The sequence below is a fragment of the Gorilla gorilla genome, chromosome 2 (assembly GCF_029281585.2).
Source record: "Gorilla gorilla gorilla isolate KB3781 chromosome 2, NHGRI_mGorGor1-v2.1_pri, whole genome shotgun sequence".
Taxonomy (NCBI): Eukaryota; Metazoa; Chordata; class Mammalia; order Primates; family Hominidae; genus Gorilla; species Gorilla gorilla.
Genome location: NC_086017.1, coordinates 53,597,136 through 53,621,942, shown reverse-complemented (window position 1 = coordinate 53,621,942; position 24,807 = coordinate 53,597,136). Strand labels below are relative to the sequence as shown.

Here is a 24,807-nt window from a genome sequence, read left to right as displayed (position 1 = left end):
CTCGCAGATAAATATAGTATTTTAATTTTTTAAAAAGTAGGATGGGGTTATTCTAAATTTTCAAGCAATGGGCACCTTATGGAAACCTTTTAATCTTTAAGTGAACATACAGAACATTTTTTAAGGATTAAAATACATGGTAGAATAACATTCCTTGTCCATGTCACTTAGAAAACTACTTGGTAAGAATGTTTTAAATTTTTAAATCTTGGAGCTAATCTAATTAAGCCAGGCTACAGACAGCAAACAGGCAAATAAACGCTAACTAGTTCTAACTTAATATAACATTTTTAAAAATTAAGGAATTATTTTAGAGAAAACAGCAGGAGAGATATAATGGTGCATATGAGATGGCAAGAGACAGGCAGAGCTTAATATACAGAGAGATATAGAGAAGTAGATATTCTAATTCAGTTGCCCCTTTCAACAAGTTTAAGCAAAACGACAAATAAAAAGGGCAGTTTTGTATTGGGGCTGTGTTTCTTAGTTAGGGAGAAGAGACAGACCAGTTACAGCTTTACAGCTCTATTTCCAATACTTAAATTACGGAGACTCACAACCTGCCATACATTCAACACCTGTCCTACTTCCCCTAATCTGGATCTGCACATCCACACACAGACAACAGCACAGTGACCTTTTAGTTATTTTCTTACCTATTTCATACTAACCAAGATTTTTCTATATTTTACAGTTTTCATTAAAATATAATGAATATATAAGGATCCAACATTTACAAAAGCATATCCAACAAGAATTGTCCTTCTCCAAAGCCAACCACTGTTGACAAAACCTTGTATATATTTATCCTCCTCAAAATGTCTATACATATATATGGGTGTGTGTGTGTTAAGTGTATCTTTATGTAACTTTGTAGACACACTATTCTGTATGCATGTATATATTTACATATGTGTGTGAATATATACAAGAAATATTCTGCATTTTGGTAGTTTTGTTTTCCATTAAGGGTATTTTGGAAATTTTCCATATTGCCACTTATATAGAGATCTACCTCAGTCTTTAAGGCTGCATAGTACTCCAGCATATGAATGTAGCATAATTTAATCAGTTATGTGTTTGATTTGTGACTTCTAATATTACCATATTGCAATGAACATCTTGTAGATGTCTTTACATATTGAAGCTGGAGTATCTGTGGGATAGAAACCTGGAAACAAAATTGCTGTCAGTGGCGTGAAGCACTTAACAATTTTGCCATATACAGTATTGTGAAATGACTTGTCAAAGGGGTTGTACCTATTACAGCCCACCGACAGTATATGAGAGTTCCTATTTGCCCTTAGCCTTGCTGATACATCACCCCAACTGTGCTCTCCTGCATCACGTTTTCCTGCTTTCTGCTGCGTTATTCACAAGGGTTCCCTCCAGCTATTACCCACTTTCTGCTTTCTTTATGCCTAGAAAGAGTTATCCATACTGGCATTATCCAATCTCTTTTCCTATTTTTTATTCTTTAAAGTTCTACTATGGAAATTCTAAACATGCATACAAGTAGAAGAAATAGCATAGACCATACATAAGCCCCTGTGTGTCTGTCACCCAGCTTCAACGTAACACTCTGCTCATTTTATCTATTTTCTGACAACTGACTTTTTCTCCTGGAGTAATTCCAGGTAAATCCTAGTTAAAATCTCAACCATGAATACTACACTATGTACTCCTAAAGGTAAGGGCTTCTAAAAAAGTCACTATACTATTACTTCACTCAATAAAATAACTCCTTAATATCATCTGATACCCAGTCCATTATAAACTCTTTTCTAATTGCTTCAAAAATGTCTTTTTGTTTTGTTCAAATAAAGATCCAAACAAGGTCCTTTAAGTTTCTCTAAGTCTTAAAGTCCTATTAACACTTTTATTTTGCAGCTTCAATTTGTTGAAGAAACTGGAATTTCTGTCCTATGGAATTTCCCACATTCTAGATTTAGCATATTAACGTGCTTTTCAATCTCCTGTGTGTTTTTACTTATTAGATGTAGAGGCTTGATTAGATTCAGGCTCAATTTCATTTGTCTTAGGCAGTAATTCATCATAATTCAACATGGTGTGTTGGGTTCTTGCTATTGCAACACAACAGAAGCATGTCTCATTGTTCCTTTTTCAGTAATACTAAGATTGAACATCAGGTTCAGATGTTATGAACCTAAGCCACCAAATAAATGCTTCTCATCAACTTTTCATTTCATGCTTTTAGCAGCTGGATCTGTTCCTTCATTAGAGGTGGCAAAACGGCGATTTCCTAATCTTACTCCTCTCATATTTACCTATGATTCTTACATGAAGAACTTTCCCTTATCAGGGTAACTTGATACACAAAGAAGTTGGGATAAATGATTCATTTTTCCCACGAACAATTTTCAAAATATTGAATTGGTGCCCTAGTAACCTCCAAAAGTGACCAATGAGTTTTTAAAATAGCATTATGATCTCATGGCCGTTTTATATATATTTCATGTTTCAACCCATTATTCTTTCTGATGCTCACATTTAACCCATCTTTGGCCAATAGAAACCTCTTCAAGTTAGCTCCTGGGTCCTTTTGACATGACCTTACTCTGTTTGCTGCCTTGCTTTCTGACACAAAATATTCCAGACTCATCTTGTCCTTTGCCTGCCCCCATTTAGTGGGACAGTCTGGGTACAAGGGCTGGCCTTACTATTGAGCTGTGATTATTTCTAGGCCTTTTCAGTGAACAAAGCTATGCAATATGTATTTTTCAGAAATAAAAATAAATCATACGATTCTTTATTATATTCTTGTGTCTCTTTTCTCCTCTGCTGAAAATCTTGGCTCTTGATTCCAATGACACAAGTAAATATTTGTTTTAACACACATAAATACCCAAATGACACTACCAATATCATTGCTAAAAATAAAACTACTGAATGCAGTTTAAGATTTATTTGTGGTTGTTTGGTCTGTAGGATATATTCCATTAGCAAAGTACAGACAAAATACTAAGTTTTCAAGTCACTTGAAGTGAGTCTTCTGTGGGGTTATATCACCAACTTGACAGACTGTTAAGTTTGTTTTAGTTTTAAGAGTTGCCTTTTCAAAAAATGTTTATTATACAAAACATTGACAGGGCCTCAAAATAAAAGGTATGTAAGATACAGAAATAGTTGCCATCCTTGTCTAGCTCCCTACCACCACTAACAAGGAGATCATTTTATTAGTTATTGGTATAACTAATTCTTCTATTGCTTTACAAAAAAAGCAAATACATATTTTTTCCATTTGTCTCTTCGTTATACAACAGACAGCACACCATACATTCTCTTCTGAGCTTTACATTTTTCATTTCCCATATTCTGGAGATTTCTCCAGACCAGAACTACAAAAATAGTTCGCAGTCCTTTCTACAGCTGTGTAGTATCCCATTGTATAGATATACCCTAGTTCCTTCCATCAATTCCCTGTCAATGGAGATTTGGCTGGCTTCCAGTCTGTAGCTGTTACAAACAGTGCTGTAATCAAGATCTTTGTGCATATACTATTTCATATTCTTGCAAGTGCATCTCATATGGATTCTTAGAACTGGGTCTGCCAGGTTGAAGGATATACTCATTTAATTTTGCTAGTTAACAAATACCATCCACAGGGATTTGTACTTTTTGGAGTGCCTGTTTCCCTATTGTCTCAACAGAGTGCATTGCCTAACTTGGATTTTCCCCAATCTCACAGGTAAGAAAGGTATTTCCATTATTTTATTTTATTTTGCATTTGTCTTTTTATGCATATCCTCATATGTTTAAAGACCATTTGCATTCTATTTTCTGTTAACTGTCTGTTCACATCCTTTTGCCTATTCTTCGGGTTCTTCTCAAAGTTTAAAATTCTTCATATATAGGGCTACAATTAGCCCTCTGTGATAAATGCTGCAAATATTTTCAGCTATCCAAAAAAATCTTTTTTCTTCTCTGTCACCCAGGCTGGAGTGCAGTGGCTTACTGCATCCTCAAACTCCTGGGCTCACAGTCCTCCTACCTCAGCCTCCCAAGTAGGTGGAACCCAGCCCAGGTACTTAATTTTTTTTTTTTTTTTTTTTTTTGGTAGAGCCAGTCCTACTAGGTTGCCCAGGTTGGTTTTGAATTCCTGGGCTCAAGCAGTCCTTCTACCTCAGCCTCCCAAAATGCTGGGATTACAGCCATGAGCCATTCCATCTGGCTGAAAATTCTTCTATAGACTTCTCTTTTTATTGCTTCTGAATTGTCAGTCCTAGGAAAGTTTTTCTGTCAGATTATACAATAATTCATCTATGTTTTCTTCTAGTTAGAAAGAGGGTTTCATTTTAAAAATTGGGTCTTTGTTCTATTCAGATTTTATCCTGTGTATCTTGTGAGAAATCGATTCATTTTTTTTTCCAAATGGTTAACCACACTTCTCTCAACACCATTTTTAAAGCCTTTTTCTCTGAATGAGATGCTTTATCATGTACTAAATTCCTAGACTTTCTCATATTGTAAACATTATGTTATAATATTTAATAGGGTTATCCCTCCTTCCACATTGTTCTTTTCTAGGCAACTTCTGGCTATTTTTGTTTATTCTTTCCAGTACTTCTTGTTTTATTGAAATCGCGTATGGCCCTTTAAGTATAAATATATATTACATATATGAATGAAGACATTTCAAAAGTGTTCTGCAAATCATATTCTAAAACCAACCTTAGGCAAGGCTCTTTTTTTTTTTGGAAAATCAGAAGAAAAAAGAAGAAAACAGAAGTCATCTTAAGGGAATGCATGGACACAGGTAAAGCCATGTATGGCGGCCACAACACGCAGAGTAGCCTTCCCTAAGAACAACAGCAGCATTTACTGAACATTTGCTGGATCCACGGTCCTGTAGTTAACTATTATACAGAGACTGGTCCATACAAAAGACTCAAGAAAATATACAGCTGTCTTGTTGTGACTATCACAGGAAAATTTATTCTGTAAAATAAAAGTGTGCTGTGCATAACAAAGATCAAATGCTGTAATAGATTTTTAAGAAAACACTTAGCACCCACTATATTTTTTTAAATGTGAGGATTGTGAACTTCCCTTCTACCTCAATCTTCACAAAATTACATACACTATACCTCAGGGTAAAATCTAACTTTAAAAAGAGTTACAACATCTTTCAAATAAAGCAAATTCAGTCTGTAGGAAAATAAATTATCACTTGATATTGAGGTATATCTTTCTTGAATCACTTGGCATATCTGTGGCCAGAAACTCCATTCACTAAGTAAACCAAGGAACTTCTTCCTTCCAACGGCTGGGACCAAATTTCCTGTGCAAAAACCTTCCTGTATAAGTGAAACCTGTCATTCTCCCAGCAAAGGATAATTGAGATTAGACAGTGTGTAAAACAAAAATACGAAAATATTACCCAAATTATTTGTACCACATACAGGTTTGAAACCTGGCCATCCAAAATACTAACTAAAAAGACTATTATTGTTCTTAAGGTAGAGAAATCAGACAACACATCTTGGCGCTCATGTTGCTTCCTGCACTAACCTAGTTAATCTGACAAGTGAGACAAATTGTTCATTGGGAAGATGTTTATATCATGCTTCAGTATAATTTGTCTATTCTTTTGTAGGGGAGAAATGTTGAAAATAGAACATTCGGTCTTTCTGGCAGTTAATCAACAGTGACACAACCTTACATCTCCTAACAACTACAAATTCCCTAATTAACCATTTTAGAAATGCAATAACAAAACCATTAAACCACTATTTGCTCTAGTTCACTGTTTTTATTTACATAGCTACCTTTCTCCTAGACAAGCAACGTTAGCGAAAGATGCCTTCTTGATGACAATCCTATTTAATTTTTATTTATTTTTTTGGTGACGGTTTTCTCAGCAGCCAGTTACCACATGGAGCATTTCACAGTTTCAAAGAAGTTTTCCTCATTTTAAAACTGCAAGAAAATGCTACACTTGATGGTAGTTCCTAAAAAAATAGTTCAATCAACCTTCTAGAATTTTTGTAATATAACTTCAAGTATGTAACGATTTAATTAACACAATACTCTTAATAAACAACAACAACAACAAACCCAAGTGCTAGCTCATTTCTGGTGCCATGAGACATAATAGCACCACTTGTTTTTCTATTTTAGTGGTTAAAATGTATGCAATTTTAGCACCCATCTACAAAAGTTAGATGTTAATAAAAATATGGTATTACTTGGCTTACTAGGAAGTAACAGTCTTAATATCCCCTTAAGAGAAGATATCTGTTTCATTTGCTGCATCCTGGGTCATGGAAAAGAATAGTATGAAAGGGGGAAACAAAGAACAGCCTTTTAGCTAAGGCTTTTCAGTACCTGAATCACTGAAAGTATTGAAGTCATGTTCCTTGGAAGAGTAGAATTATACCACACATAGGAGGTTCCAAGGAGTTATGTTGTTATACACTGTGTATGTCAGGATAGACCACATTTAAAATGCTGAACATGGCTTAGCAGCCTTAAATATAAAAAACAGGTAAACTAGAAAAAGTAATGATAGTGATCAACTCCCGTCCTCTAACCAAAAATCTGCCTTGTCACTCCGTTTCAAAAACAAAGTGAAATATTTTAAACAACTGACAAATTTTTACATAAAAACACATTGAATTTAGATTAATATCAGTTATCAAGACACAATAAATACATGACAGGGAAGACAAAGAAAATAAAGTGCACCTTTACAGTGTAAGAGACTCAGAAATCACTTCCTAAATTGGTAATATAGATTGCAATATAAAAATAACTAGCAAAGTTAGATTAAAAAATTTTCAGCTGAAAAATTACAGTTTTTCAGTACATCAGAGGGACAAATAACCTTTTATTTAAAGGTATCAAATTTAGAGACTTGTATATTTCAATTTTGTGTAGGAGAAAGGAAAGCCATTCTTCTAGAAGGCACTAACTGGTTTAAATGTGCGAGTGAATTCCTAAAGAAAACATGTGCAAAGTATAGTCAAGAAGGCTGCCTGGTTGTGTGTTGTATTCACTACTCTTCATCACAGACTATGAATTATTGCTGAACAACTATATCAGTCACCAGGTTTTCCCATCAGAGCTTCAGTGTGTTCAGTCCACAATGTCGCAGATCTCCTTTACTTTCTGGTTGAATTCTTCTGGTTGATCTGCATATACATAATGTCCTGCCCCAAGAATAGCCTGGATAAGGAAAAGCATTCAGACAGTTAGCGAGTAAAAGCATTTAATAAAACAGAATGATATATAAGCAAAGACACTTAGTAATAAAAGTGAGAGCCACTGTATTTAAATAAAACACGTGATAAAAAATAACAATAATCTATAGTAACTATTAAGTATATCCATTAAAAGGATCTGAGAATAGAAAAATCTACTGAATCTCCATAAAATTTTAATATGCAAAAAACACTAAATTGACCACTAATAAAAGTGCCAACAGAGAAACTGAAAAAAGTGAGTGTGCTGCTTTGTGAGGTGGGAATTACTTGAAGTGCTACTTGACCAATCCCTCTGTCCATCTCTCCTAATTCTGTGGCTCTAGGGACAGGAAAAGTCACTCAGAAAGGTAGTTCACGGTTTGGACATGAAGATGTGTGCAGGCCAAACCCTGCACCCATCACAGCCGTGGTATCACATCCCCGACTGAGGCTGCAGGTATGGCTCAGATGACCTGCAACACGAGGATGACCTAAAACCTCTTTTAAGGGAGATAATAAAACGGACCTCACCTATACCTAAAAACCCAAATCAAGCCACACACTTACTATTGTCTTCACATATGAATGTGGTCGTAAGGACTGGATGCTGGTGCCAGAATTGCCATCTATGCAGGATCGGGCGCCAAAGATCACTGAAACTGGAATGTCAGGGTGCATTTTACCAATTCGCTGGAGCATTGGCCTTTTTGCCCATCCATAAGGAATAGTCATATTCTTGAAAGCTGTCTCACCACTTTAACGGCAAGGAGAAAATCACGATGTATGATTTTTGGGAATGAGTATGCATTGCACTGTCACTTCTATCAAAACACATTCATATTTAGCTTTTCCAGCACCTAAGAAAAACCTCAGCTTAAATAGAAAATAATTTACGAGACAGTGTAAGGAACAAATCTCACAGATCACTGTTAGATAAGCAAGGCTGTTGTATACTCCAGCTGATTTTTAAAAAAGTTTTCTTGTAAACCAAAATGTACAACCCTAATTTTCTATCATTAAATTATTTATTGTGGAGATAGTTAAAAATATGTTTTTTCGTCCTTATTTAAACTGATGTAGAAGGTAGCTTATCCCCAGGTTCATGGCACCAGCGTTTCACCTGTAATGCTGAAACCATTACCAAGTTAAGAAGAAATTCAGACAATATATTCTTGCAAGCTCTCAGGATAGGTCTATCTTGCTGTCACTTCTGCTATTCATTTTTTTTTTGTTTTTTTTTGTTTTTTTTGAGATGGAGTCTAGCTCTGTTGCCTAGGCTGGAGTGCAGCTGCATGCACAGTCTCAGCTCACTGCAGCCTCTGCCTCCTGGGTTCAAGCAATTCTCCTGCCTCAGCCTCCTGAGTAGCTGGGATTACAGGCACGCACCACCACGCCCAGCTAATTTTTGTATTTTCAGTAGAGACGGGGTTTCACCATGTTGGTCAGGCTGGTCTCAAACTCCTGACCTTGTGATCTGCCCGCCTCGGCCTCCCAAAGTGCTGGGATTACAGGCGTGAGTCACCACGCCTGGTCCCTTCTGCTATTCTTACAAAACTAGAGATCATTCTAACTTGCCTTTTATGAAGAATTCAAGTCTCACTACAATCAAAGTAACAAACTAGGACTACACGAACACACGTAATCATGAAATAAGAGTACGTGAAGAGTAAAACTTACACCATGCAGGAAAATGAATGATGTTCCCGGGGCAGACCCCTAAAAAAAGCTGTTGGAAGTGTGTAGACCTAATCCACCAAACCTGACTGCCTAGCAATTCACAAAACCTCAATCTCTTGAAGACCTTGAACCTCTAGCCTCCCTCACTCTTGGCAGAGAACCTCTAACCTACTTTATCAAAAAGACTGAGGCTATAGCTACCTATAAATAGCTACCATGGCCTCAATCTTTTTAATAAAGTAGGTGTACATATTTTCTGCCAAAAGTGAGGGAGGAAATAAAAGGGAGGGAGGCTGTCTCTGCATCTCGCCTCTTAGCCTTTCATCCAAACCTCAGTCTTAGAAAGGATGAGATACCACTTCTCTGTCTTAAAGTGTGCTCCATAGTTCACCTATACAGAATCACCAGAGCATTTGTTAGAGATGCAGCCCAGAAATGCTAATATTAGTCTTAGAAACAAACCTCAGGAGTCACATTTCAACAAGCACCCCCAATAATTCCAGTACACAACATAGCATGAGAACTGCAGCTCTCATCTTTGCACTCTATTCTTGATGCTCTTCCTAGAAACTCTAGGGCCTTATCATTCGGCCTCCTCCTAGCCCCCCACTATCTTCAGGCTCTGTTTTCTCCACTGGTACTTTTCACCCAACATCCATAAGTCATATTTTTAAAACATACATTTGGCCCTCTTGCTCCCTCTGCTACTATGCCCCATTCTCTCTCTCTCCTTCTAATCACTGTCAAAATACATGCAGAATCCCTCACTTACTCCTCACCCTCTGCAGCTGCATTTCTAATGCTGACCTACAGATCTTTAGAGTTGTTCAGGAGTACAATCATCAAATGAACTTGAAAAATACACATAGCATCTCCCATTCACTTGGGAGATTCAATACCCTTCGGTATAGTAAAGGTTCTAAGAGGATTCATAGTATAGACAATCATTTACTTTTGTTTAATCCAGCACCCTTTTTTCTTTTTTTGAAACATTCATACTCAGTTTGGGAAATACTTCTTTATGTGAAATTCTTCAACTCTCAACTCAAACCATCTCTTGGAGATGCCCAAGACCAAGACTTTCTCAACATATTCATGAGAACTCTGAGGGAAGAGCGAACATGTTACTTCTTAATCCCCCATCAGAACTCAGCACAATGTTTTATACAGTGGGTACTCTAAGAATAGATGAGTAAAATAAAATGTATTAGACACTTGTCCTTTTAAATTCAGTCATTTAACTACTGATAAAAATCTTCTGGACCACTGCTATATTTTAAACAAAGGCCAGGCGCGGTGGCTCACACCTGTAATCCCAACATTTTGGGAGGCAGAGGCGGGCAGATGACCTGGGGTCAGAAGTTCAAGACCAGCCTGACCAACATGGAGAAACCCCGTCTCTACTAAAAATACAAAATAATTAGCCGGGCATGGTGGCACATGCCTGTAATCCCAGCTACTCAGGAGGCTGAAGCAGGAGAATTGCTTGAACCCAGGACGCGGAGGTTGCGGTGAGCCAAGATCGCACCATTGCCCTCCAGCCTGGGTGACAAGAGCGAAACCCCGTATTGAATGAATGAATGAATAAATAAATAAATAAATTGTTTTTAAAAAAATAGTCTAAAACACACACACACACACACACACACACACACACACACACACACACAGTGAATTGAGAATCCTAACCCTCACCTTGGAGTCTGCACATTACAGTGGTAGATGTATTCTGTCACAGTATCGTCTTCGAACATTGAAGAATACTTTCGTTTGAAATCCGGCCTTAAACGCTGCACTAGACTTAAACCTATTTAACAGGAAATTTAAAAAATGCATGTTTTAAATTATAGTTAACTTATCAACTAAATAATATAGAAAGTTTTAGTGCTTGTCTGTGTAATGAGTGTTATATGCACACATATATATATGTATTCAAATATATATTGTAGGTGGGAAAAAGCACACATTCTGATAGCTGTCCTCCTAAAGTTCCCCAAGGAAATATTAATATAAGAATTAAACAGTATTGTATTTTGACTTGCAGATGTACTTTAGGGCCTCAAAAACATGTAAGTTAGAAGGCACTTTTGTAGGTAAATAAATTCTTTAAACGTGGTGAGTAGCTCGTACGTAAAAATTAATGTACTAACTTGTATTTCTTCCATAATTATAACACATTAACTTCTAAATGAAGTAAACTGGTATACATAATTATTTCTGTGTGAAAATAAATTCAGCTTCTTCTTGGGACACTAGCGAGACTCCCTGCTAAGGTTATCCCTGGTGGCGCCCACAGCTCCACTCTAGAAATAGCCGAGGACACCCAGGCGCGATGGCTCACGCCTGTAATCCCAGCACTTTGGGAGATCGAGGTGGGCGGATCACAAGGTCAGCAGTTCGAGACCAGCCTGACCAACACGGTGAAACCCTGTCTCTACTAAAAATACAAAAATTAGCCGGGTGTGGTGGCGTGCACCTGTAATCCCAGCAACTCAGGAGGCTGAGGCAGGAGAATCACTTGAACCTGGGAGGTGGAGGTTGTAGTGAGCCAAGATCGCGCCACTGCACTCTAACCTGGGCGACAGAGCGAGACTCCGTCTCAAAAAAAAAAAAAAAAAAAAAAGAAAGAAAGAAAGAAAGAAAAGAAAAGAAAAAGCCCAGGGCAAGGCCCACAAGGGAAAGAGGATGAAGAGCAGAAGCTTTCTTCTAGTCACACTTTTCTATTCTGAGGCCCCAGAGACTGACTGGTCTCCCTTTCTGCTACCACTACCCCATGACTCCAGCAAGACTTTACTTCTCTACTGGCCCTCTCTTCCCATCTCTGATGAATTATACAGCTCCACCAAGAAATTCTGTCATGCAGTTGATTCTACATCACTTCCCCACCTCCAAGTGCAAGCAATAATGGGAGGCTGAGGGCATGGCATTAAAGAGCCTCTCCTAGGTGTCCTCCCTTGCCCATCACTGTCTCCTAATTTCTCTTCATACTTTACTTTTCCCATAATTGTTATTTTTGTACCTGTGTTCTAGTAAAATCTATTTATATTTCAGGACTATAAAGACTAAATGAAGCTCTTAAGTAGTTTACCAGAGAAGGACCAGGCATACTAAGGAGTGGCTCTACTAGGGAGGGCTGAAAGACTGCAGGTGGGCAAAATGTGCCATCTGTGAGCACTGAAGCAATAAAGTGTGGTCGCCAATTCAACCCCCATATCCTCCTCTAAGTCCTGCAGTCCCACTGCTCTCCCAATCCAAACAGAAGGCACTAGGGCAGGAGGGGTCAGGGTTGGGCAGAAGGGAACAGCATTTACAGTCACCTGCATGACAGTTAATCCCACAACCTCCTCCACACCCCCATGCCTCTTCTCTTTTCTCACTAACAGAACCCATCTTTTCTGTTTTCTTTTCTTTTCCTTTCTTTTTTTTTTTTTTTTTGAGACAGGGTCTTGCACTATTGCCCAGGCTGGAGAACAGTGGTGTGATCTTGGCTCGCCACAACCTCCACCTCCCAGGTTTGAGTAATTCTCATGTCTCAGCCTCCTCTCCTGAGTAGCTGGGATTACAGGTGTGTGCCACTATGCCTGGCTAATTTTTTTGTATTTTTAGTAGAGATGGGGTTTTGTCATGTTGGCCGGGATTGTCTCAAACCCTGGCCTCAAGTGATCTGCCTACCTCAGCCTCCCAAAGTGCTGGGATTACAGGTGTGAGCCACAGCACCTGGTTAGAACGCATCTTTTCTATAGTATCAATTAGGCAGCAATGTGCCCAGGAAAGCAGGCCCTGGAAACAAATCATGATTGGTGCATCACAGAAATTTCTTCTTTGCTGGTGGAAGGACTAGGAGTGGGCTGAGTCATAAGCAGAGGTCAGCTGGAGCCTTCCAGAGAGGACTTTCTTCCCTGACAAAGCACTATGGAGAGAAGGACCATTTTTCGTGCTTTTCTTTCTTTTTGCTCAGGGTGCTGATTTGTGAGATGATGCTTAACGCTATGGCAGGCATCAAACCACCGTGAGGAAAAAAGTCAAGAAAATCACAGACACAGACCCAAACCCTAACATCAATGAGCAAGCAACCAGAAGAAGTGCTAAAACCTATCTCCAGATTGCTTATTAAGGAAATAATAAAAGTCCTTCTAGTTTAAGCCTCTTGGGTATTCAGTTACTTACAACTAAAAGTACTCCAAATTCATACAAGTTGTACGGGGGAAAGGCAGAAGTTCAGAATATCATTATCTGTGACAATGAGGGAAGGAAATTCCCATGGCTATGGGGCTGAGACAGAACTGCTGAGAGTCAAATAAAAGTCAATCAGGGACTAAACACTGGTGCCTCAAAATATGACCAGAAATATATATCAGGAGTCCCCAAAATGTTGTGGAAAAAATAACTTTATCTTTCCAACACTCTGACATGGATAAGGGAAGAATCTGTGAGTGTGGTGGTACCTGTTATCCCCAGGGTCAATCAAATCAGGTTTTATGATACCAAATGGTATCATCAATTGGCCAAACGCTCTCCAGTGCTCGCCAACAGGGCAACATGCTACACTTCTCCCAGGCCCTGGACTAGCAGAGGTCCTAATATACTCCCCAAAACGCTCTGCTTGCCTGGCTTTTTTTAGAGTGTTGAGGACTGACTAACCTTATCTTCAGCATTCCCTCCTTTTCCGCTTTGCTAATTATTTACAATGTTTACAATATAAAGACTCTCCTTTGAGGAGAAGAGCCTAGTTGCATTCGTCTTTGTGCAAGACATGGTACTTATTAAAGGAAGAGGAGAAAAAGTAAGGGTTCAGGGTTTTCTTGTTTGTTTTTAAGATTTTGACTAACAATAGTGAATTCTGCTCTTCTGATAATTTACAAACATTTTGCTTTCCTAGAACATAAGCACTCACCAAAGGGTCCTGCAATCCTTAGGCCAGCTAAAGGGTTAAAGGGAGTCAATGCTGCTCCCAAGGCTCTGATCCAAACTGGAATTGGTCTGTCTTGATCAGCAAGGTCTGGTCGTTCAGGGAAACCCCAAGGCTCCACTAAAATGAGATGATTAACCCTGTTGGGGGAAAGAATATATTTAAGTTCATTTGGTAAAATCACCCTAAGACTATAAAGAGCTAACATGATTTATAAAATAAAGGTAGAATGAACCACCTTCAAAAACCTTCACGTTAAAGACTAGTGCTAAACAGATCGTGTCATGCTCTTATTCTGTGTAAACTTTTGAGATTCAGTAGGATCTAAGAGGTGTATGGTAGAAAGAGGGCTTTATTTTTAATATATCTAAATGTGGATAATAAAATAGAGTATAGAACTGTGTGTTTCTTGAGAAAAAGAAAAAAAGGGCATTTGTTATTTAAGTTACACTCTGGCAGATGATGTAGATCACTGGCCACTCAGAAAAATCCAATGGTTCCATGTATGTCTAGGTTGACACTGCAAAAATGGCTAAAGATCAATATCACATTCTTATAAAATAGCCTCAGATACCAACAACAGTTATCTCCTATGAATCAACCATCCTAAAAATTTAAGTGAAGTTAAGGACTTAAAGCGGGTTCAAAAGTACTTTAAATTAACTTTTCATAAACCTGAGGATAACGTAATGTGGACTGAAAACACTCCCTAGTTCGGGATTCTAGAATTGTTGAAAAGGAACAAGTCTATCTACCTTATCCATGATATCACGCTATACTGACATTAGATTCTGTTTTCAATTCTTTCCCAATTTTCTTTTTCATTGACCAAGAGATAGAAAATCTTCAGTACAACTTCATATACAATTATTTCATATTGTTAATCATTTTAATTTTCCCATCTTATGAAACTTCTTCCCAATGAAGGAAAACCAGAACTATCAGCAGTACTTCCGCATAGCTGCATCATGCTTTAAACATCATAAAGATTCCAAACAAAGTACAAAGATCCTTCTGATACAATACAATGTTCAACTGTAACCAAGCCAGCCAAGAAATGCCAGCCAAAAATCTCCCAAGGATAACTGACAATGACTCTAAAGTCCCTTTCCTAAGTTATAACTGAAACAGAAAGGTAAAGAAACTAAAACATGGGCACAGATGGTATTATTCCTCATATAAAATCTATTCTATTATTGTTGTCAGCATGCATAAGAATAAGTTAGTAACAGGTCCATACTGTGACTGTTTTTTTTCCAGACAGAAAGCTTTAGTGCACAGAGCTCTATGGTACCTTGGAGAATATTGGGTGCAATCATCTTAGATAAGAAGGAAGCTGAGATGTACTACATGACCTGCTCCGGTACATAACATTAGTTAACACAGAACTAGGGCTGAAACCCACATTTCTCTACTCCAGCATCCCAGCAGATGCCGATAAGGAATTGGGCAGAAGGCTTTATTTTCTAAAAATAGGCTAATCAACATAAGATAGACATATTAGTAAAGGTAAAACTTAACCTTTATCAACTCTCAAGGCCAGTCCTAGTATTATACTCCAAATTTCATAGCATTAACATATGTAGAATATAACCATAAAGATGTATGAAGATATGTGATAAATGAGTTTCATATAATTATGAAGTATGCCTTCACAGCCTAAAAATTTCATATGAGAACATTTTCTAATAGTGTATCAGAAAGAGGTTAGAAATGAGTGTTTTGCTTTGTTTTTTAATGGCAAAGACTATCTCTTATATTTTGACCACCTCCTAAATTCCTTTTTATTTTTATTTTTTTTGAGATGGAGTCTCACTCTGTCGCCCAGGCTGGAGTGCAGTGACACAATCTCAGCTCACTTCAACCTCCGCCTCCCAGGTTCAAGTGATTCTCCTGCCTCAGTCTCCTGAGTAGCTGGGATTTTACAGGCACACACTACCACGCCTGGCTAATTTTTGTATTTTTAGTAGAGATGGGGTTTTACCATGTTGCTCAGGCTCGTCTCGAACTCCTGACCTCGTGATCTGCCCACCTTGGCCTCCCACAGTGCTGGGATTATGGGCCTGAGCCACTGTGCCCGGCCCTAAATTCCTTTAATTATAGCCCACAATAAGATCTGGGGTAGGGGAAGGAAGAGGCCTAACAGGGGTATGAGTAGAACTAATGAGACAGCCACCTAGTTGAAAGCAGCAAAGATTCATGTTAAGAATTGCCACTATTATTCACTACTGAGTTACCTCCCAAAGAGAAGAATGACCTCTTTATTAAAACATACCCTACCCTAAACAATTGTTAAATTTTTGTCACAAATTTGTTAATGGATCTTGCTCAGTCTGCTCTAAGCTCTTTCTGACCTGCTAACCCAAAAACAGGTAGGACAAAGGAAAACTTGACAGAAGTCTCGTCTGTCTGTAGGTAAGTGACTGCTTTTGCCTTAGTTCTGGCTTGCCTTTTAAATATGATCTTCAAAATTTCATCCCTAGGTGAAAATGCCAGTTTAACAAATTATGCAAAGTATATGTACTAAGGCAGATGATCTTTTTGTTTCTTTTTGAAAAGGAGTGAACCGTGCCTACAATTGCTCAATTCTACTGTCCCTATAATTGCTCAATTCTACTGTCCCTACAATTGCTCAATTCTATGTCTTCATAACCTAGCATGAGGCTTAGCACATGGCAGATGCTTGGTAAACATTTGGATTAATATGCTTTTCCACATTTTCTTTTGGTCCTAGTCTATTAAGGATATACAAATTTTATAAAGTATAATCACAGCATAAGCATATCCAGCTGGATTTTTCTGGTCCCCCAGATGACATCGGAACATCACTGCTATTTATTAATCTCATTATTCGGTAACAAAATCCATTTAGATAGTCAAGAACCAGTCTAGTCTTTTTTTAAATAAAATTATACTGTTTGGAACAGAAAAATAAATCATAAGCATTGAATACCGGCCACAAAATTGTATTAATGTATATGTGCATGGGTGTCTGAAACAAGTTTTGTGGGGTGATACAATTGTATTTTTCTATTCCAAACAATATAGAAGGGCTATAGTAAAAAAAGTTTGAACATAATTTTTTAAAACTCTACAACATCTAAACTATAGTTAACTGTAGTTCTATATCATCTGCTTCTACTACATGTAAAGACCCCAGAAAATAATTGTTCCTTATTTTTGGTTTTAAGAATTTTAAATAAGATAGACCATGCAAAGCACTCAGGTTGGTGGCTATCGAATGGTAAGTATTCAGTAAATGTAAGCTACTTACAGTAGCAAGAATAGGAAGACTACAAGAGTAGAATTTATTCCTGGGAACATGGAAAGACAGGTATTTATTCTTCAGAAGAGCTTGATCACAGGTGACTACAATGTTGCACCAGACCAAGGTCCCAGGCTATCTTCTAACCTCCGCTTTTAGTAAAAATATTATCTCCTCACTTGATAGGAGTTACTGGGTTTTAATGTACATCTAAACTATTATAATTAGCTAAACCCTACTCTTTAACATTCCAGAAGGGGTCCCTGCTGGGACTGTTAGTTCACATCTAGGGTAAAGAATGGGTCCAACCAGATAGCACATGCGAGTCGTCCTATTAGACATCCTTGTCAAGAACCAGAGACTGGTTTAAACCACAAGAAAAACAAAGAACCAGCAGAGCAGGAACAACAGAACAGCTCATCAGTTTTGAAATATACAAAGGCATTCTTCTTAATGTTAGTCATTAGAATTGGCCTTGAGTTTGAAGATGGTGAGCAGAGTACATCCTTAAGGGCAAAGCAGTGGACAACACCTGTACCAACACACTAGGACCTGATTTCACTTGCTCTAAATGCTAACAAGGGTAGATAAGCCTGACCTTCATGAGATTTAAAGACAGCCACCAGTCAGAAATAATGCAACAAGAACAATAATCAGGTCAGGCGTGGTGGCTCATGCCTGTAATCCCAACACCTTGGGAGGCTGAGGCAGGCGGATCACTTGAGGCAAGAGGTTCAAGATTAACCTGGCCAACACGGCGAAACCCTGTCTCTACAAAAAATACAAAAAAATAGCCAGACATGGTGGTGCACACCTGTAATCCCAGCTACTCGGGAAGCTGAGGCACGAGAATCACTTGAACCCAGGAGGCGGAGGTTGCAGTGAGCCGAGATCGTGCCACTGCACTGCAGCCAGGGCAACAGAGCAAGACACTGTCTCGGGGAAAAAAAAAAAAGAAAGGAGAACAATTAGACCTAGAATCAAAATGTGTAAGTGAATCTAAGGAAAATAATCAGAAAGAACTCTAGTCAATGCACAAAGGAGGGATTTGCAAAATGAAGTTGGCCCCAGGTATTTCCCATTGGCTCCAAGCCATTGGTGAGAGAAAAGGGAATGCCCAGAGAACAACAAACTAAATATCTCCAACTTCGAATCAAGTAGAACAGCTTTTCCTAGAACAGCAGAGGGCCAACAAAAATTGCTCAGCTCAGTTCTGTACAATCAGAAGACAGAGCCAGGCAAAAGAAAAGTATTCAAGATAAAATGATTTAAAAACCTTTTACTAGAGAAATAAAGACTAGTGAAAACTTATTCTAATCTAACTCGGAATAGATCTCTTTGCTAAACACTTTCTAAGTTAAAGTTTCTATAATCTCATTTTCCTTAGTTTATAACAAATATCTTTAAAATACAGATAGTCTTTTTAATGGGGTACTGAGCAGCAGGGGCCAGAAGGAAAGGAAAATTAAAAGAAAAAACCGGTCCAGGTGCAGTGGCTCACGCCTGTAATCCAAAAGTTGGCAAAAATTGATCAGCTTTTATTTGTTCTTTAGAGTAAGAATCCTTCTTAAACAAGTGCATTAAACTAGGCCTTTTCATTCTTCTCTTCAAACTGTCCTATAAAAGTAACGAATGGAAGAATGGAGCTGCCCATAAAAGACAAGGACTGAAGTAGTTATGGCTTGGAACACTAAGTCCCAACAAATTAAACAACGTTGTTTTTGTGTTTTTTCCCTCCATGCATAAAACAGAAAGTAAGGAGCTGTCATTTTACTTAAAAGAAAAAAATAAAGATTATATTTGCAACACCTGAGGAAGCAAAGAATAAAATAACATTATCAGCTGAGCACGGGGTCTCATGCCTGTAATCCCGGCAGTTTTGGAGGCAGGAGGATCATTTGAGGCCAGGAGTTTGACACCGGCCTGGGCAACATAGTGAGACCCCCATCTCTACACAAAATTTTAAAAATTACCCAGGCATGGTGGCACACCTGTAGTACTAGCTACACGGGAGGTTTGTTGAGCCTAAGAGGTCAAGGCTGCAGTGAGCCATGATTGTGCCACTGCACTCCAGACTGTGCAACAGAGTAAGACCCCATCTCTAAGAAAAAAAAAAAAGGTAACATTCTCAAAGTCCATTATCAAAAAAAGAGAGAGAGACAAAAGAGGCACAGTGAGTGTAAGAAAAGATCTGAATTTCATTTGATCTCCAGACCACTTTTTCCCTCCTCTTACCACTCCCCCCACCCCCACCAAAAGTCTTTCTGAAACTCAAAGATTCATTTCAATCTCATGACAGCATAATAAAAATGCTACTGGATCAAAAGCAAGCTGGATGAGCACGAGTACGTAGTTCAGTACCTGTTTGTTGATACCAAGCGGACTGCTCTATTGCACCAGAGAAAACGTGTGTGTGCTGCAAAGAAGCTTCTCCAGCTCAGGTGAAACATTCCAGATCTCACAGAAGGCAACCCTGACAACCACCCCATCTGCTTAGTGGGAATGCCAACTTCAAGACACACCAAACACTAAACATAACTTAATATGAGGTTTGCTATAATGGTGAACACTTAACAGTACTCAGTCCTGTTTAATCCTGTTTAATGTTTGGATCTGTGAGTCTATCAAACTATTAACTATCAGATCATCTATGTAAATTTGTACAAATTTGCCCAACCAGGACCAAGCAGAAAAAAAATCTTTTTAATAAAAGGTTAACAAATATAAGCAACATTATTAGTAATATAAATAAACATGGACAGCAAGACCAAAGGGCACCAAAGGAGACGATGCACCTTGCAGAAAAGACAAGAGATACTCATTTTTCCCTGTCCTCTCCATTTAAAGAGAAGTGCTTCCAGGGAAGCCATCCTGAAAAGCAATGAAGGAAAAAAGCTAGGGAGAAGGGGAAGCCCGTGAGATTGTTAATTCCAGTCTTCCTATATTATATGCTACAATGGGGTATTATCTGGTCTATTAGAACAGGGAAAAAATAAACTATAAAATTTTACTTTTATTTAGTAGATTTAACACAGTTCTAAACTAACTAAAGTTGTTGGTTTAAATGGCTGGTCAATTTGTTTAATTCTGTAAAATATTCATGTATGTTATGTATATGTGTGTGTGTGTAAATGTTAGAAGAAACATTCTCACTAATACCTTTCTCTCACACATACACACAGAATGATCTCTTTATTTCCACGGTAACTTGTTTTTATGCTATACTAACTTAAGATGTAGACTAACTGGGCAAAAGGCATAAAACTGAAATCTTTGCCTGCTTATGCTTGCATATCTGAAACTAATTTTTCTCCCAAAAATACATTAGAAAGATATGACATGACTACCTCTTATCTCTTGATGCTTCTATGCAAAATGCAAAGAGAAGAACAGAGAAAAGAACATAAAATTGTTGGCTAAAAGGTGCACTTAGCTTATAATTCTCTTTTTCAAAATCACCTATTCAAGAAATATTTACTAGGCAGCCACTATGTGCCAACCATGGTGTTCTGATTGATTGGACATAATCATGATTTGAGATATCTGAAAATCCAGAAAACATCATTATTTTGAAATTAACCTGTATTTAATAATTTAAGTTTTATGCAGTTAAGAATATAAGCTTGAATATTCAATACACTCTGTACAGTTCAAAATTTTGTTGGCAACCAGCCAAATTTAGACAGGCTAATTATTTCAAGCATTCTCATATCCATCTACTGCTACTACTTATGATTCTTGGTCCTGACACAGTACTCTAGTTTTATTTCTAGCATTAGACACAAACATTCAAAAACCATTTTCTAAAATATTATTAGTCCAATGCAGGAATCACTAGCTTTGTTTTTAGATACCTTTTGCTATTCTCTTTTATAATGTTTTTAAAGTGTTGATTCCCTTCTGAATCCCTGAAGCCCTCCTATTTCTTTAGAGCAGTTCACAATTGCAAATGAAACTCTTGCCAACCGACCTTATCAGTAGAGAGCTATGAAAGGTCAGGATTCTAAGACTTAGGGTTTAATGACCAAGGTCTAGCCTGCAGAGTTCCATGTCACATCTTCAGAGAATAAATACCACAAGACAGACACAGACATAATACACACCTGATAAAAAACAAAGGAAGTTCAACTCCCACAAATAGCCCTGTTGACTTGTACCAGAAAAGCATCTACTTCCTTCTCCTTTCACTATAAATGCAAATAGGTGTTTGTCACTAAGAGTAGGACACAATAAAAGAAAGTAACACCAGCGGGTGTGGTGGCTCATGCCTGTAATCCCAACACTTTGGGAGGCCGAGGCAGGCGGATCTCCTGAGGTCAGGAGTTTGAGACCAGCCTGGCCAACACGGTGAAACCCTGTCTCTACTAAAAATACAAAAATTAGCCAGTGTGGTGGCGGGCTCCTGTAATCCCAACTACTCGGGAGGCTGAGGCATGAGAATTGCTTGAACCTGGGAGACAGAGGTTGCGGTGAGCCGAGATACCGCGCCACTGCACTCCAGCCTGGGCGACCGAGTGAGACTCCGGCTCAAAAAAAAAAAAAAAAGAAAGAAAATAAAGAAAGTAACCCCAAAATGCCAACCAGGAGAAGAAAATTTGCGTTTCTTTTTAAAGAACAGGTCCGCCAGTTGACAGGACTATTATTGTCTAGCACATATAGGACCATGAGATCAGAATAATCAGGTGTAAATGCTAAAGTTTAGATAAAGAGTCTATAGAGAAAAAGTGGCTGTTCCAGAGGAAGAGAACCTCAGGTACACAGGGCTGCTGCTTCACACATCAAATTCTGTGTTGAACACACACCCAGAGTTATGCAATGGGGAGATCTTATAGGTACATACAGGCACTCTGAAATGACCATCATCCCATGTCTCACTCACGGACTTCAAAGTCAAAATCAGTTGCAATTTTGGATTTAAAAATCAGTCCAATGGAAAAATACACTGGCAACACAAAAATGCTGTATTCATTTTTTGTTGTTTCTTTCCAAAAGATGATCAAAACAAAGATGAGTTTTTCTCCTGTTTTCTTAGCACTTAAATGTGACCCTCTCTCAGAGTAGTAACATGAATAACAGTAAATAGCATTTAAAAATAAGGTAAAGGGGCTGGGTGCAGTGGCTCAGGTCTGTCATCCCAGCACTTTGGGAGGCCGAGGGGGGTGGATCACTTGAGGTCAGGAGTTTGAGACCAGCCTGGCGAACATGGTGAAACCCCATCTCTACTAAAACTACAAAAATTAGCTGAGTGTGGTGGCATGCACCTGTAGTCACAGCTATTCAAAGGCTGAGGCAGAAGAATTGCTTGGGCCTGGGAGGCGGAGGCTGCAGTGAGCCGAGATCATGCCACTGCACTCCAGCCTGGGTGACAGAGCGAGCTTCTATCTCTTAAAAAAAAAAAAAAAAGTTAAAGAAAGGAGATGATGCTAGAAAGACTTTGAAGCAAATGTTCATTAATTCAATGTTTTATAATGAGAAAGGTTAGGGTATGGTATAATAAAAAACCCTGGGATATATGCTATGAAGTTGTATTTTCTATAGTTTAGGTAAAAGAAAACTAAAGGTTAGAGGTTAAGTGATTTGCTCTAAGTCATAGAGCTAGCACTAGTACCTACATCTTCTAACCTTCTGGTTTCCCCTTACAGCTTACTATAACTTAGAAAACATTAGACAAAGCCTGCTGGATTCATAGGTTTAATGATAATAATAATAAATAATTTTTACTTGTGGCTTAAAATTATACATTAAAGTTTCTACAATTCTAAGCTTAACAAATAGAAACCCCTTTCCCAAGCCTATTAACATGTAGTACGTGTAATAGGAAGATCTGACATGATTATTTCAGCTACTATATTGGTCATCAGTTGTGGTGTGGTCTATAGGGTCCTTTAAGAGAATGTCTGCCTTGTGGCTCAGACACTAACCACCACCAAAGATGGGAACTAGAGTCTGGTACTTGGAAGCACAGTTATAATCCCTCTCTTCTGTCACCACCACTTACCTTGATGGGTACTTCAGCGAGTAAGCAGCAGCCAAGAATCCACCTAGGTTGTGCCCAAGCAAGATCATTTTCTCCAATCCTAGGGCACATCTCCACTCTTCAATGGATTCCACAAACTGATTCTCCACTTCTTCTGCATCACTGTCAAACCTGGGTCTACTACTTCGTCCAAAACCCAATAAGTCAAAAGCATAGACAGGTCTGTTGGTGCAAAGATCTCCAAAATTCAGTGCCCAGAGGCCAAGACCTCCTCCAAAACCATGGAGAAGGACAAGTGGAGTCTTATTTGAAATATTATGAGAGAACTTCAGTGTCCATATTTTATTTCCATTAGATATACGAATAGGTTCTTTTTTGTATGTGCAAGGCACACCTAATGAAAACATAAAAGAGAAATTCTGTCTCATTTTATTACTTCTGAGAAGGGAAGTATTCTCAGAGCAACCAAAAATTACAAATCATCTAGTATCCAATCTCATGATTTTAGCTTTTATTGTCAGCTATTTTTAAAAAGTACACATTTTATTGAAGTAAATAATCCTAAATGACCATGTTTCACACCTAAGGGGGAAGACCTACCTCAGACAAACCTCAAGTAACCTGTGGTCAAGGTCTTTGGCAAGTCATATTACCTTCTAACTTCTTTCCACATCTGTCAAATGAGGGTATTATACTCCTAGAAGTGAAAAGGAACTTAGTGGTTACTGAACCCATTATTTTAAGGTCTCTAGCTTTGCAGAGAATTTGTAGAATACTGTCAGGTGTTCTACAATTTCAAGGTGGTATTCTTTGGTTAACTTTGAGTTGAAGTCAGGCTCAAAGGCATCATTTTTCCTTAAAAAGTAATCATGAATTTAGGGAAGGATTACTGGTATCTATGTTAAACATGTAAGTGAAACCTTAAGTCATTTCAAAAAAAGTTGACAAAGTATTGTAGGAACTCCTCAGCATGACACACCAGGTAACTTGGGTCCAACTCTAGTAATCTCCTAGAAAAAGCAAACAGTCACAATTTTATAGACCAAAACTCTTTTTTACCTTTAATGTTGTGGGACTAAATACTTTAAACACTCCCAAAAATTGCCTAAAAATGAAATTAAATTTGAAATCATTTATATTTAACTATCAACTGAACAGCTGCATTTTTGATATACCCCTTAATTATTTATGCATATTCATATACAGTAAACAAGACACTGAAGAAACAGGAGTTTCTGCCTGTTAACCAAAGAAATAATATCATGTTTTGTATCCACATAGTGGCAGCAAAGAAGAAACCTAACATTCATTCAGAATATTAATAGAGCACAAGCCCTCAAGTTGGGGGAAATACCACTAGTTTAGAAAAGGGGCTGCTTTGGCTTAAGTGCCAAGCCAAACCACTTCAGCATTTTGAACACACACATCTGTGTATTCCCATAAGAACCATCTGTATAACTATTAGAGAACTCACTCCACCGTAGCTTACTTTTATGTCTGACACTAAAGCAGAGACCAATTCACATTCCTATTTGCATCCCTAGAACCAAAAGGAAGGGAATCATTATGTCTGTTAAATGCATGAATTGAGAATCTAGCACCCCTTTTTTATCTCCTGATAAGAATTTTTTTATTTTGGTAAATCACAATGACATCTTTCTTAGTTTTGTAGAGAGCAAGTTTACCCAAGTATATGGAATAGAAGTTCATTATCATGTTAAAAATGCATGTAATAACTGGGCGTGGTAGCTCATGCCTGTAATCCCAGCACTTT

At 38.1% G+C, this 24,807-nt stretch overlaps 1 protein-coding gene across 2 annotated transcripts in view; it reads right to left on the bottom strand.

Moving 5' to 3' along the window:
• Positions 1-4,930: 4,930 nt before the first annotated feature.
• The window catches only part of ABHD5 (abhydrolase domain containing 5, lysophosphatidic acid acyltransferase), a 31,578-nt gene continuing 11,701 nt past the window's right edge, over positions 4,931-24,807 (bottom strand). Inside the window, exons 3-7 of one of the 2 annotated variants that reach the window (XM_004033951.5) lie at positions 23,055-23,427; positions 13,777-13,931; positions 10,578-10,689; positions 7,773-7,959; positions 4,931-7,188 (exon numbers count right to left, since the gene is read on the bottom strand). In XM_004033951.5, the coding sequence (XP_004033999.1) occupies positions 7,099-7,188; positions 7,773-7,959; positions 10,578-10,689; positions 13,777-13,931; positions 23,055-23,427 (917 nt within the window). In that variant the 3' untranslated portion in view covers positions 4,931-7,098. The remainder of the gene's footprint in view (positions 7,189-7,772; positions 7,960-10,577; positions 10,690-13,776; positions 13,932-23,054; positions 23,428-24,807) is intronic. The other variant, XM_031009308.3, reaches the window with a different exon arrangement.